At 28.0% G+C, this 15701-nt stretch overlaps 1 protein-coding gene across 2 annotated transcripts; it reads right to left on the bottom strand.

The window, feature by feature from the left end:
* Positions 1–8774: 8774 nt before the first annotated feature.
* LOC114125189 (uncharacterized) lies at positions 8775–15517 on the bottom strand. Of its 2 annotated transcripts, XM_027988730.2 has the most exons (5): positions 15409–15515; positions 15200–15347; positions 14325–14399; positions 12203–13273; positions 8775–11335 (listed from the first exon to the last, which is right to left on the bottom strand). In XM_027988730.2, the coding sequence occupies exons 3-5, from the start codon at positions 14352–14354 to the stop codon at positions 10346–10348; spliced, it is 2091 nt and encodes a 696-aa protein (XP_027844531.2). In that variant the 5' UTR covers positions 14355–14399; positions 15200–15347; positions 15409–15515; the 3' UTR covers positions 8775–10345. The 2 variants fall into 2 exon arrangements, with proteins under 2 accessions (XP_027844531.2, XP_050062342.1); XM_050206385.1 differs by having other exon boundaries at positions 15196–15517.
* Between the last annotated feature and the right edge of the window lie 184 nt (positions 15518–15701).

Genomic DNA, 15701 nt, shown 5'->3' with positions numbered 1-15701 from the left:
ATAGTTATTTATCGTAGAACAGATTTATTATTCTATTCTATTATCAATGATTTTTACCGTACTGTGAATAATAAATATTAAAAATTCAAGCAATACAATATAATACACGTTAAGACGAAATCACGGAATAAGATACTTTTAATGTATTAAAAATAGACACAATTAAAATATGAATGTATTAATTATACAGCATATTAACTTATTTATTGATATTAAATAAAAAAAATATTCATTACGTTTTATTGAGTTGACAAGCGATATTATGCGGTGTCTGTTGATCCAATGTGGAATTTAAAAAAAAGGAAAATTAGACTTAATCCTTTGACATCAGTCATCATTATCTATACTACTATGATAGGTAGGAGGATACTATATTATAATTTTAACTAAATCGTTTGGTCGACGATCGCTGTGTGGCAATATTGTAAATTGTTTTATACATATTGTTATATTATATTAAACAATAATTTTACTCGTCACTTGTACATTAGTTTTTGTGTATAGGTTCGTCGAATGGGCGGTTTTCCCGTACGTCGTTATCGACGGGCGACGGACCATTATACCTATTGTATTACATTTTATATTTATATTTATATTATATCGATAATGTTAATTAATGTACGTCGGGGCTACGGCCGATTCCCCCCGGTCGTCTCATAGTTTTTAGTTGGTTGTTGCCTGTCGTCGGTGGATAAGCGTATACCGTACTACATTAAATTGCGACTCATTTTTTTTCCACACCACACACATTAGACCCAGGTTGCCTACGCTACGGTGTGACATAGCAACAATATATATTTGGTACTCCAGTCAACAATATATTATATTTGTTACTCCAGTCAACAATATATTATATTTGTTACTCCAGTTATAGCAAATTTTAGTCTCCTCAGTCCTCGATTTCCCAAAAAGTTAAATATTATAGTTTGACATTTAGATTGTGACCAGAGGGCGAGGCGGATTTCTCGATTGGCAGAGTATATATTATAGGCAGCTGCCAAAGATGGCAAAAAGCTGAAAATTCTGTATAGTCGTATACTCCGATACTTGTGTGGTACTGTGGTGCTTTAGAAAGTTAATTTATAATAATGAATAATTCATGTAAAAAAAAAAAAATAGAAAATTCCTTATTTTATGTTTAGGAAAATAATTGTATATTAGTATATTATATTGTATATATTATTTTGATTCATTATAATTTAGTCATAATAATAAATTCGTAAAAAATAATTTACAAGTCTTAGTTTTAGGTGCGTTTTAATTGTATAAAAATCAGCTTTTGATAAAAATAGACCGTGTAGACCGTGTATATATAGCTATAACAGGATGTCAGCTACGTTAGGTATAATATTTAAGAATTAATTCGGATGTTGAAATTTAATTCAAACATATCGGCGGTAGGTTCCTATTGCTTGCTGTTATTATAATCGGTTTTGTTCGAAGAAAGATAATTGACAATTCTAACAATTGAGCCGTATTCTTGTTTCATACACAAAAATATTATAAAATAATTTGCTAATCAAAAAGCTCTATGTCAAAATATCAATTTATGTAATAAAAATAGTGAAATTAAGAATTTTTATGCAAAATAATATGAGCCGTAGAGGACTTGTAGCATTTGCATATTTGTTTGGCACAGTAACAAAATTAGCATCGCATGAAACAAAATATACTAGATGATTTCATCTAGTTTTGAAATTTTATTTTGCTTATGTTAATTTTAGATTCTGAACGGAGTAATAAATGTATTGACTTATCAATGATGTGGTTTTTTTGTGTCTGTGACACCATAACTTGTCGAAATAATGTTACAATTTAAAACTTCAGGAGTGATTTTCGATGGTGATTTAAATATCATAAATATCATAATATTTGGTGCATTATAGAAGTCAAAAGTAAGAAGTATCCAGTAGTTTTCAAAAAAAGTTTTAGAACGGCTTGACTTTGACGATAAGGGCTTTAAAGTTTAAAGGCCCGACGAACGACTAACAGTGTTCGGACTAGTATAAATATTACATGTAGGTATTCAGTAACAAGGTATTTAAACAAATATCTTGGATAATTCTTTTATTAATTGAAATAAATTCATCTAGATACATTTTTACCGGTGAAAATCGCCATTCGCCAGAATTGTCCAAGTTAATTTTTAAAATTATTATATTCACATTCTCAGTCTCGGGCAGTTAATGGTTTTATAAATAATATTATACATTTATTATTATTTACAAATAATAATTATTATCTACAAATATCAAAAGTACGATAACGATTGCGTTATTATTATTATTTTCCCATTGCCATAGACCTAGGGATTTAGATAATATAATGTTTATTGCTTATAAATAACAATAAATTGAAAATTAATATTCTGAGAATGAACGTTTACTACAGTCATCGACGTATCGTCTATCGCAGACTATATAGGTAGGTATATAATATAATAATATGTTTGTAGTATTATTATAGTTACAAGTTCGATAAAAACCGGCCACCAAAACCCACAAGGTTTGATTAACAATACCGTTGATTATAAATACTACATAGGAATATAGTATTATAATATTACTAATAATATATTGTAGTATTTATATTCAATGACAATCTTTATTAATATATTATATTATGACGTATCATACTTAATTAATATTAATATTTCATTTCGAAAATGTGGTTCTTTTATCCCTGTTCTGTATTTGATGTTTCATTAATAAATATAAAATAATAATACTAATTTAAACAAAATAAAAAATATATGAGAAATTAAATCTGTGTTTAAACTCTATACCGACTATACCTATACTACATTCATTTGTAACTATAATATTATAGTTTACTAAAATGCTGTAAAACAAAAGTAAATAAAATAATAATAATAAAAAATACATTGTCGGGTTAAGTTATTGTTCACTCATTTAAAAGAAATGTTGTCTACTTTTTCTTTTTATCTAGAAAAAAAAAAGTAATTGTAACCTAGCCATCGAAAGCAGAAAGCTCGGTTCACGCACTCATCCCTAGGGCCTAGGTCATGGTGACATACGGGAACGCCGGGAACGTTGTAGCTAGAGGCCTATGTAATATAATTATTATAATATTGGCTCTCTAATTGTAGCTAACACTGCAGGATTCTCGGAGGGGGGGGCGATATCGAATCTGACTGCCGTTCCCGACGCTCTATGCCCCCCCCCCTCCCACACACACACATTGCAGAGGTTGCGGTAAAAGTTCTTTTGACTTGGCGATAAAATAGTGACCGGACTCTTTTTAACGCTACGGCTGCGAACTTATATGCGAACTAAATGGACGGCGCGTAGGAAAGACCGACATCGACGATCGGCATCGGCCGCGTAAATGCGTAATTAATTGTGCGCGGTTGTCGCAGTGATCACACGGTCATTTATTCATTATTATTATAGATCGTGGATTTATATGCGTAAGAAACCAACCAAATATGCGCTAAAAAATCTTAAATATGCATAAATAATAAATATATGCTCTTAAATGATAAAATATGCAAAAAAAAAAGTTTGAACAAATTTTTTGAACAATAGAAATGAAATAATCTCAATATTCAATCATGATCGTAACCGATATTTTCTTAAATTAGTTTACGTATTTTATTTCCCCGACTATTGATCTAAGCCCAAGGCACCATCATGGCCTGACCATATATTTGGGAAAAACGTTTATTCCTACAAGTAGGTATAACCGGTATAGGTATTTTGACATTAATCGAAACTATGAAAATATAATTTTTTTTCTTATATCATAATAGACAATATAATAGAATATATTAAAAAAAAACAATAAAAAACATCGAAATAAGCACTAAAAGATGAAACATGCAATAAAAATAGAAAAATTTGCAAAAAATGTACACTAAAAAAGTTTCATTTTTTATATCGTTATGTTATGAAACAAATGTTATACTCACAAAGCATACCATACGATCAACCAGGATAAGTATGCAATATGCAAATGTATATTATACAAATCCGCGCTTTATTTATTATTCACGAGTCATGACTATCGTTCATGCTGAGCCTTCCCCTATTCGCAATGTGAGACCGTTATTATCTGTTCCGGATGCCTCTGCCCTCTGGACATAGGCGTGCGGCGCCGTGCGCAGAACTTTTGACTAAGTGGTAGGCGTTACTGAATATTATTCATGTATAGGACACGCGCTACACCTGCATGTGCTGTCTCCGTCTTACATAATACAACATAGCAAATTTTCATTCAGTGTAATCAATTTTACGCTGTTAGGTTTAATAATAGAGTAAGTTTACCTATTATCAAACTTTAAGATAAGAATATTATCTAGGCAATCTCATAAGCATTTATTGATATTTTAATTTTTAAGCGAATTACGAGCATTTTAAAGTTTAAATATTTTACATAGCTATATAAGTCTATAACTCATTTAAAAATGAAAATATCAATAGCTGTCCTAGATAATATTATTATTTTTAGGTTGTTATAATTAATAGGTAAATTTACTCTATTATTAAGAAGACGCAAAACCCTCATATGTTGTCTCCGTCTTACAAGTGCGCCGTAACACAGCAAATAATATATGCTCAGCAGATCACGTTTAGTTTCGTTAGTTTAAAAATTAGAGTGAATCAACCTATTATGAAACTTGATAATAAGAACATTATCTGTATTTGAATGATGGTTTTTTACGATAGTTCAATTTTTTAGCAAGTTATGCGTGTATGATATAGCGTAAATTAAAAATGCTCATAACTCGCTTAAAAGCTGAATTATCTTGAAAAGCATCATACATAAACACAGATAATGTTCTAACTATAAAGTTTCATAATAGCCTCGGCCTAGACCGATTTACTCTGACTAGTTATTAAACTAACGGAGCTAAAAGTGATCTACTGAGCGTAACTTTGGTATGTTACGCACTTGTAAGACGGAGATAACACACGCGGGTGTTGCGTCCTCTTAAGAAAATATCACATTAATACATTATTCACATATTAATAGGACATAGGTAATAACAGCAATTTTTGCACTTATTACTACCATGTACTGGTTTTTATTGTTACAAAAATGTAATTAATGTTATACAATATACCTACGTGCTACGTTAATACATAATAATATGCTTCGATTAAAAAAATATATAGTCAAAGCAAATATTTCTTAATGTAGTTATGACAATTAAAACATTTATCTAATGATATAAATAATAATTACTGTATGGCAGCAATTCATTTAGTAAAAATGTAGTCATAGGACTTAAGTCAACTTCAATTACAATGCTTAACGTCTTGTAAATTGTAACCACTAACGATACCTGCAACCACCTATCCAACTATATTATAGTAACTAGTAACTAGGAAGTAAGAAAAAATAAAAATTGTGAATGAAAACTAATTATTTGTAGCCCGTTAGTGTTGGCGGTGTTGCTATATCATAATATTCATAATATGCGCTCACGCCTACATGCATCCGGATGCAAACCACTGTGAACAAAGGAGAAAGATTGGATTTTTCATTCCCGTTCCGTTACCTATCTGTGGTTTCGCTAATATAGGAAATACATAGTATAGGGGTTGAGTGTACCTTTTTTGTTTGTTGTACTTTATGTCTTAAATTTAGTTGAATATTATTCTATGAAATTTTCAAATATTTGACCGAAAAAGAAACAATTTTGTAAAGTTTTAACTACAAAATAATTTGCACATTTTAACTTAAAACGCCTATAAAAAATTATTGAGACTATATCAATTTTCGATTATTTTAATTGTCAAATGAACGACTTTTGAAAAACCGTATATTATATTATTAAGTATTTTGATCTAGCGGAAATTTTTATCAAAAGTTATTTAAAGAAACGGAAAATTGTACATCATGTCTTTAAATAGTTTAAAAAGATTCAAAATATTTTGATACTGTTATTATTTAGATAAAATGCTTTTTTAAGCATTTGGTAAAAATTTTAAAATCTTTTGGTAGGTACTTGTTATTGAATTTGCTTAGTATTTTTTTAGATACCTACTTTAATTTTAAATTTGGGTGAAATAAGAAGTACCTACAATAAATTAAAGAATAATGGTTTAATTATTTTGTTGTAATTTAAAAATATTAATGTGCACACTTGAAACTTTTATCGTGTACTTACCTATATTAGGTACATAAGTAATCGTCAATTACAATTTAAAATACAATGTCATCGGAAATTGTAACGTAACCTATCATATTAAACTGTAAATTACCTACTATAAAAACAATATTAATATATTATATTATATTATATACCTACTTAGTTATATATAGGTAGGTTGAATCGTTCAGAATAGTTATCGTACAAAAATTCTAATTAATAATAATAATAATGAGCTACATTTAGGTAGACCCACTATATAACAGAGAGAAATATCCGAGCTACTCTTACCTCTTTTTTTTTTTATTTCACGTTTGAGCAAAAAAAAACATTTTAATAATTTTTTTTTTTATATAGTGACATCACAAAAAATACAACCCTCTAATTCTAGGGCTTGTATTTTAGGGTTCCAATAATAAAATATGAAGAAGTTCCCAAGTACAAAATATATTCACATAATACCTATGACATGATACATCAGCAATAGAATTGTTGATTGTACCATCACAATTAATATTCGTAGAAATAAACAAAAAAAAAAAATTAAGTTTCAAATGTCTATATATAGCCGTATAGGTAACTCAAATAAAGTCAAAATATTTTATAAAATGCTATGTAAAGAAAATTATTGTATAATCATTTGGTGGATACTTCATGTAGGTACCTAAAGTAATTTAATGCAGTTACACCACGCAAAAAAAACTGCGTAAAAATTCTTTTTTTTCCTCGTTTTAGATTCTGAACGAAGTGATAAATGTATGTATTGGTTCAACAATGATATGTTTAATTTTGTGTGTACACTGTACACGATAATTTTTCAAAAAAATGCTTCAATTTAAAACTTCAAGGTGATTTTCGGTAGCAAATTGAATATCCTTGGCTTATATAATCCACGTAAAAAGTAAAGAAGTTTCTAGCAATTTTCAAAAAAAAATCGGGAAAAACAACAAAAAATTGAGGGAAAAGGTAATTTTTACGCAAATCCAGTTTTTGATCAAATCGATTTTTTTATACAGTTATAACTAAAAACAGATCACTATAAATTCTTCAAATTTTCATCAAATGTTTATATTTGCATTATAAATGAACGGTTTAATTTTCAAAATTAAATCCAACTTTTTTTGAGCTAAGTATTTATAGATAACTGAAATTTTCGATTTTTCCGAGTTTTTTTTTTTTGGTGTCGATAAAAAATGTTGGATGAACTTGAAAATTTAATACAAGGTTTCTCATAAATCATTGTTGACTGTTGTTATTGTTGTTATTGTAGTTAAAAAAATCAAAAATCGTTAATCACAATTTTTTTGTTTTTGAAGCGTTTAAATTCAAATTTTTCACGCGTGATAATATGTCAAAATTACGAAAATTTGCAAGTCATTTTGTAGTTGAACATTCATAACATTCTAACAATTTATATTTGAGGTTAAAAAATTCAACACAAAGTTTTCCTTTAAAAAGCTACAGGCTTACAGTGAAAACTCGAGCGTAATTTTAGGAAAAAATGTAATGACCGCGCTATATTATACGCGTATAAATAAAAAATTTTTACGAAATCGCGTAAAGATAAGGATTTATCATCAAACGATATTAAGTATTTGTTATTATTCAAAAAATATGAGTCGTAGATACTTGAAACTGTCACCAGTTATTTATATTGATATTTTTTTTACATATTTAATTTTCGAAAAATGTCGCTTATTTTATGGCTATTTAAAGCCTTGTAATACCTATTCATTTTTTTTTATTATAAATGTTAATAAAATATTTTAGGCTAAGTCAAATAAATTGAAAATTGATTACAAAGTTCCTAATAAGTTAGTCTTACAGTGATTCAAACATTTCAAGAATGCATAAGTACAATTTTTTTTATTAACTTCTGAAGTTCAAATATTGACAAAATTTGTCAAAACCATGAATATTTGCAAATAATTTTCTAGTTAAAAATTTATAAAAATTTTGTATAAGTAGCTAAAAGTTAAAATTTAGGACAAGTTTTTCCATAAGTTTGGTTTGCAATAATAATAAAAGAAGTTGAGTGTTAGCTAATTAAAAATGTTTAGTGTTTAGGTACCTAAAGTTTAAATTTTTACAAAATCCAAAATGCGCTTATAAAATAACTTTGATTTACTATCAAATAATTTTAGATTTTTGTTACAGTTAAAATTTTTTAATTTTTTAATGGTGTTATGTTGTTTATTTCAATACAATATAGTTATACAATTTTAGTCGTAGAAACTTGAACAATAGGTACCTCAATTGTTTAAATTGGCATTTTTTGCAGTATATGTTATTCATGTCATTAAAACATAAATCTCCTATTTCACCCACAGTGGAAAATATATCCCACTTATCCTAGACTGACAACTCATCTCTGTTCACAATCGTTTTTCTTGTACCTATCATTACATATTCAAATTTAACACACCAATTATGGACTAATTGGACTATGGAGACCTACTCTATGCCCGGGGCACATTGGTTAACACTTTTTTCTGGTTCTTTTTAAAAATGATGGACATTTTAATTTTAATTTCTTTAAAGTTTAAATTAGGAACAATTTTCTATGTCACAATTTTCAGTGCTGAAAATCCAAGCATATTATAGTTTTTAACTACTTATCATGTATAAGTAAAAAAACACATCATAATAAAATGAATACCTACATATTTACCGTTTACTCAGAATTTAAAAAAGAAAATACATTATCACAATTCTAAATACTGACAAAATCACTAAAACTTTTAAGTTTTAATTTGTTTTATAGTAAAAAATTCATAACACTCATACATTGCTCTAAACTGGAATTAAAAAAAAAAATAATAATAAAAGCTTACTGTAAACCCACATTATCTTCTATTAGAATTAGAAAATGAGATTCGAATGAAACTGGTTATTCAAACATGAAATAACAATGTTCCCTCTAATGCCTAACATTATTGTTACTTCTTTGTAATTCTTAAGATATTAACTATAAAAATTTGAAACATTGCACTACTAATTACTTAATTTGCAGTTTTATTTAAATTAAGATGACATTTTTAAAATATTAATACTAATTTGAAGTTAATTAAATTAAGAACACAATTTTTGTGTAATTCTAATGTATGTTCATATTGACTTTTAAAATAACAATAATTTAATAATAATAAATTGCAATGTTAACATTGTTCAATCTACCGCAGTATTACATACTAAAAAGAAAAATAATCTTGGCACCTGCCCAGAGAAATGTAAGTAGTAAATAGTTGGAACTCTTGTTATAGATATTTATAATTTAGTTTACAAAGGTATCTGTAGTAGTAGCAAAGTGAACTAATGATTTAAATGTCATACAGATAATGATAAGTATTAGCATGTAGAATTGTAGAATGACTATGGTTACAATGTATTGATTACTGGTAAACTGATTTCTACTTTCTTGAATAAACTACTGAATTATAATTGCAAAGCAAAGAAAGTAGTAAGCGCTAAAAGTATAAACTGTGACTAGTTTAGATATGAATATATCACTATTTCGAATTAAATAAAAAATCTTATTTTATACAGTTAGGTAGATAAATTAATTGTAAAATTGTAATTGATTATTCAATTATGTAATACAGACTTATACCTAAAATACATAATCAAAAGTACTATTATTTAAAAATTATTATAAAAATGTAAACAAGATAATTATGTAAATAAACAATCAACTGTTAGAAATGTGTATAAATTTAAGTAGTTAAGACTTAATACATATTTAGTGCTTAAATTTAGTTTCATATTATTCAAATAGTATACTAAATGACAAACATATAATATGTTAACAATTTAATAATTATTGCTAAATATCCACAAAATAATTTTATTCCTAATGAATATTGGTCTACAGATAATATTGATAAAAATAAATTATTAACTAACGATTAAAATTACAATTTTATTCAGTATAAAAAAATATTATACCATATAGGCAAATACAAAATATTGTGTGTTAAAAAATATATTTAAATAAATTCGTGTACAGATCTCTTGTGAATTTGATATACTTCCCAAAATTATTATTATTGATGTTTATTGACCATTATTAAGTATAACAAGTTATATATACATACATATATCAATAAGTAATAACATTAAAAATTACATTTTATACTTTCAGACTATATTAACGATATAAAGTTTTTAAAGAATTTAATTATGTGTTAACCAGATCAACAAAATGTGATGACTACGATGGCGTCGTTTCTAATGAACTGCTTGCAACTTCTTCAAAATTGTGTGGTTGCCGACCGACGAGAATGAATCACGCCTTTGCTGGAAGAAACAGATGTTCATCTTCGGAACGCCGTTTATCAGGTCGACGCCGAAGAATACGATATTGAACGAAAAAGCGGAAACATTAATCATCAGAGACACGTCGGGCTTGGGTTGTATAAATTCATGATTGTTGTAGCGATGCTCAGGATTGATTTTTCCTGCGAGCTGCAAGCATATATCAAAGTCCAGAACGCTGCATGGCGCCACAAACGTGTACCCCTTGACCGACTGATTATCACCGTCAGTCTGGTTAACCACCATTTCGTCGTCAAACATGTGTTCCGGGTGGGATGCGTGCTGCTGGTACTTGTCCATAAATTCGACCGGGTTCTTACTAACCTCGTCGATGGCCCACAGCACGTACTGGTCCATGGAGCATTTCTCGAGCTTAAAACTTTTCCAGCTGTACACTTTGCAAAACTCCTCGTCCACCAACTCAGTGCGCGTTTCGCCGCGCCTGGCTAGTTCGTCAACGCAATCGTCGCGGTCTTTTGACAGCTTGTTCGCTATCTCTAAGACGTACTCCACGCAATACTTGATGAAGGCCTGATTCATTAGCCTTTTTGCCGCGTCTTTGCTCAGGAATTCCAACATTTTCACCATGGGCTGGCCACGCAACACATACTTCACGCTCTCTGTCTCCGCGGTGTTGTCCACCACGTGCCATAACAGGTCGTGGATGTTCAGCTCGGCCGTTTGTTTCTGATAGCTGTTAAATATACGTCGAATCGTTGACCAAGCAAATAACAGATTTGTTGGAGTGAGTTTTTCAGCGAGAAACGCTGTGACTTGATCCACAAACACAGCGAAATGATTTTTGAAAAAGTAAACAGCGTTTAATATTTTTTGACCCAAGTAGTAAGGAATTTGCTCCAGGGTTTTGTAAATCGGCGCCCACACAGGTCCCGCGGACAGTACCTAAAAAAATTGTACGATTAGACCATCACAATATTTATTTGAAAATAAACATAAATATAAAAAAATGAAATGTACCTAGAATATGAAACAGACAGTTAAATTACAACTCACAACTTCTAAAGTCTAAAAATTAAATCCTACTCGGACATTGAAGTCTAAAAAAATACTTTATCATATAAATAAAAAAAAAACATTTTACGATTGACCTAACCAGAGTTTAAACAAAAATGAAAAACTTTAATTGACCATCTCCGATTAGGCCATATAAAGAATATGTGATGTTAACCTAACAATAAAACATAAATTAACAGAATACTACTGTAATAGGTATTTAGAAGACCTCAAAAAATACCACATTCAATACGACCCATTAGCCTTTAGGTCTGAACATAGAAAACACTGATAAATATGATTAACTTCTTAAAAAAATAGCACTTATAAAATCAATTAAAAAAAAAAAAAAAAAAAAAAATGCATGTTTAATAATGTAATAATTTAAAGATTGTAAAACTGTTACTGTTATTGTAAACGTTTAAAACTAATAACCTTTGTTGATAATATTTTTAATGATCAATAAAAATACTTTGTGGTCACCTTAAATGTATTTGTATATAAACTATAAACATGTACATCTACAATTTATTATTGATTTATACTATCAGTCTATGAATTAAAAGTTAAGTATGCATTAAGAAACTTTTTGCAATGCATTTTATATTGTACAATTTGTTAGACATTTTTCATTATCACTGAGTTGCATACTTTCAGAAAATATAAAAATACATACAAATCTGAACTTTGGCCATTACTTATTAGTTATAACATTTAAATATATATACTAATTTCATAGAAGATATAGGTGTTTACCTTTAAAATATTTTTAACATAAATTGAAGAGTATAGTATTCCTGTAACACAAAATATATCCAAACTTAGGTGTAACACATTTGTCAGTGTTAGTTCAAAATTATTATCTATGATGTTTAAAGTAATACGGAAGACATCCAATGTAGATTGAGTAATACAAGAAGTTTTTTGAAAAATGTTCAGAGCTCTGCTTGAGACTACAGCTGTTTTGGCTTCTGCAGTTATTGTCTGATATGCTTTATATACAATAGTTGGTGCTGACAATGCACCAATTGCAGATATCGCTAAATCAATCCATTCTTGGGTAGCCTTTATGCTTGGTATTTCAATATCGTGTTTGTACATGGCATATAGTTTTTGACTTTGTCTAACAAAGTTATATGAACTAGTTGCTGTGAATGCTGTAGAGGCTACTAAAAGAATAGGTGCTGCTATAGGAAATACAAAACTGGCAAATACTATTATACCACCAACCCAATTTGAGATAGAAACAGCTTTGTCAATCGTTTTTACAATTTTTTCTGTTTTTTTGGAAGCAGGAGTTATAGTTTGATACAATGTATTTGATGCATCATAAAACCCTGAATTGGGATAAAACATATATCCTTCAGGAAGAACATTTTTCTCCATATATTCTTCCCAACTAAAGTATATTTGATTCTTTTCATAATCAATAACATAAAATTTATTTTCGATCGATTTTATTCGGAGCAATATCCAATGGTGTATATCTTTGTTAGGAAAATTTTGGCAGTCATCACACACAGCTTTACAAATACTATGTGTCATAGTTACACCCACTTTAAAATTATCATTACAATCAGGTTTAATTTTTTTTCCTAAATTTTCATTCAATTTTATAATTTTATCTTTGTGTTCATTTTCATATAATTCAAAGAAGTTTTCTTCAATGTAACTGTTTTCACTAATCTTATTATGAGATGGGTAACCACAATATGTGTATGCCATAAACAATTTCAGTTTACTCTTATGAATGGTTATCCATTTTGGTCGACTGTTGAAAGATAAATATTGCAATTCTTCTAAACGTTCAATTAACTTGCGTCCTCTCTAAAAATAAACAGACAAATTATTAAATAAAAATACAAATGGCTAAATAATAATTTAGGATAAATTGTCTTAATCAAATAAATTTAAAAATGTTGCGATTGAATAAAATTACTGTTGAAAGAATATAGAATTAATAATAATAAAGTATGCTAAAGTATTATTTTTTAACATTAAAAGTAATAATAGATTGAATCTGTCTTTTTTTATTTTTAATGAAATCAGCTGTCAGCTATTTGAATAATAAAAATATTGTAGAGTAGAACCTCGATTATCTAAGGTGTGGAGGTGTCACATGGATAAATGAAAACAATGGTTAATCAAGACTTTTTAATTATTTAACAATGATAATATATTGGCTATCTCGTTGTATGCGCTTTACCGGCAACATTACAACTACAGTTTGCGCTCTACCATTTGATTGCACTCTATTATTGTTACTACTCTATAATTATAATTCGATTTCAGACAATATTATTTTCTCATAATAAGTGGACAATGTAAAAGTGGTTTAATGACAAACAAAAATCCTTATAAATAAATAATAGGTATATCATTAAAAATAATTATTTAACATTATCAACTTGCTGTTCGTCGTCGTTTCATTATAAAAAAAAAGTTTAAGTATAATTTCAGTTTAGTCACCATGCGAATATGGGTTTTAACAAGTTAAGAACGATGGTACCAAACAATTTTTCTGAAATGATTATATTTTTGAAGTTATATTCTTCCAAATTTTTACATTTTTACATTTTTACATTTTTCTTAAATTTATGATGTCAAGGAAATCAAAATTTTCCTATGCACCTATTTTTTTTTACTTTTGGTGTATACACATTTTTGGAAAAGGGTGAATGGTTAATCGCAAACACAAATCAAGACACGGTTAATTGATTTCTACTACCTATATTTAAATAGTAGAGACAGTAGAGTAGGTACAACGACAGTTATGAAATATTAAATAGGAAATTTAAAAATTTACTTTTTTTAATTTTAATTAATTAAGCATGATAAAATATGAATAAATAAGTAAATATTAATTTTTTGAACTTACTTTAAGGTTTTCTTCAAAATTTTCATCCATATTGAAAATCAATCAAATGTTTTCACCGACCGCCAGTTAATTCTCCTAACAATATATTATAAAAATACGAATATTATTAATTATTACTAATTAATCCTATTATTGAATATTTTACTAATATTTCGATACTCTAATTTTTTGTTATATTATACATTTTAGAATACAAAACTAGTTTAGGATATATAGACATTGAATAAGGTTTATAGTTAAGTTGCTTAAAAAAATATTAATTTCAATAAAAAATTCAAAAATATATAGGGTAAAAAAATTAATCGAGACAAACATAACTTGCCAAAAACCAAGTTTGATAAACAGAAAATATATTTTGCGTAACAGTTCTCATTTTTCCCATTTATGAAGAAATGTACTAAGGAAAAAAATAATTTAATACATAGTAAATGCAATATATCTACTAAAATTATGTAATAATATAATAAAGTTTTTGGCAAAAATTAACTTAACCGCCCAACATATTTATTGTAAAACAGACTACTTGTAATTAATTGCAATATCAATAAACATGTCATGATAGTATATACTATATAGCAGGGGTAGCCAAACCGCGTCTTGCCACATAAACTTTTGTGGCTTGCAAAGTAAAATTTTTAACATGATTTTATGTATTATATAATAATATTATGATATTTTTTTTTTACATTTTGACTCTTCCATATTTGTTAATACATTTGGTGGCTCGTGAGTTTCTTCTCGCTGGCCACCCCTGCTATATAGTATCGTAGGATAATAAGAGTAATAAGTAATAACACTTAAAATCATTTTTTGCATGCAAGTTGATACATTATTGTTTTAAATTTAACAAATACATAACATTGACTTTAACTTACCTAATGAATCAATGTATTGAATAATTATATATTTTCAATGGGAAATAGTGTAACAACAAAATTACTACTTTCTAGTGTTTATTCTCGTATACGGTCTGAGTGTTGAATATAAGGCGACTTTGTCACTTTGAAATTTCTTGATAGCCAACTATTATTAAATAATATAAAAATATTACTTATTTATGTAGTTAATTGCATAATAAACGTACAATCATAGCTAATAAATGAAAATATTAAATACACAGACGAGTAAAATCACAATACCAATACAATACACGTACACCCATACTAAGACGTAGACACGTAGTAGTATAAGGTCTAGAATGTGATACACACGAAACATTACTGTATTATCAAATCTTATCAATGAATCCGTTGGATCTAGAGCATAGAATACGGACGGATAGTGTTACGTCACAAATGTTATAAATCCTTATCAAATGTCCCAATTGGATCCAAACAAGTATTTCGTACTATATGAAAAACATATACTTTTAGAAAA

The sequence above is a fragment of the Aphis gossypii genome, chromosome X (assembly GCF_020184175.1).
Source record: "Aphis gossypii isolate Hap1 chromosome X, ASM2018417v2, whole genome shotgun sequence".
Taxonomy (NCBI): domain Eukaryota; kingdom Metazoa; phylum Arthropoda; class Insecta; order Hemiptera; family Aphididae; genus Aphis; species Aphis gossypii.
This window is presented reverse-complemented; position numbering and strand designations above follow the sequence as displayed.

Bases quoted from the DNA above. Each gene is read 5' to 3' on its own strand.
- LOC114125189 (XM_050206385.1), bottom strand. From the start codon at position 14,354: ATGGATGAAAATTTTGAAGAAAACCTTAAA. The intron at 13,274-14,324 runs GTAAGTTCAAAA...GTTTATTTTTAG, and splicing joins ATTTTGAAGAAAACCTTAAA to AGAGGACGCAAGTTAATTGA. The intron at 11,336-12,202 runs GTAAACACCTAT...CAATTTTTTTAG, and splicing joins ATGTTAAAAATATTTTAAAG to GTACTGTCCGCGGGACCTGT.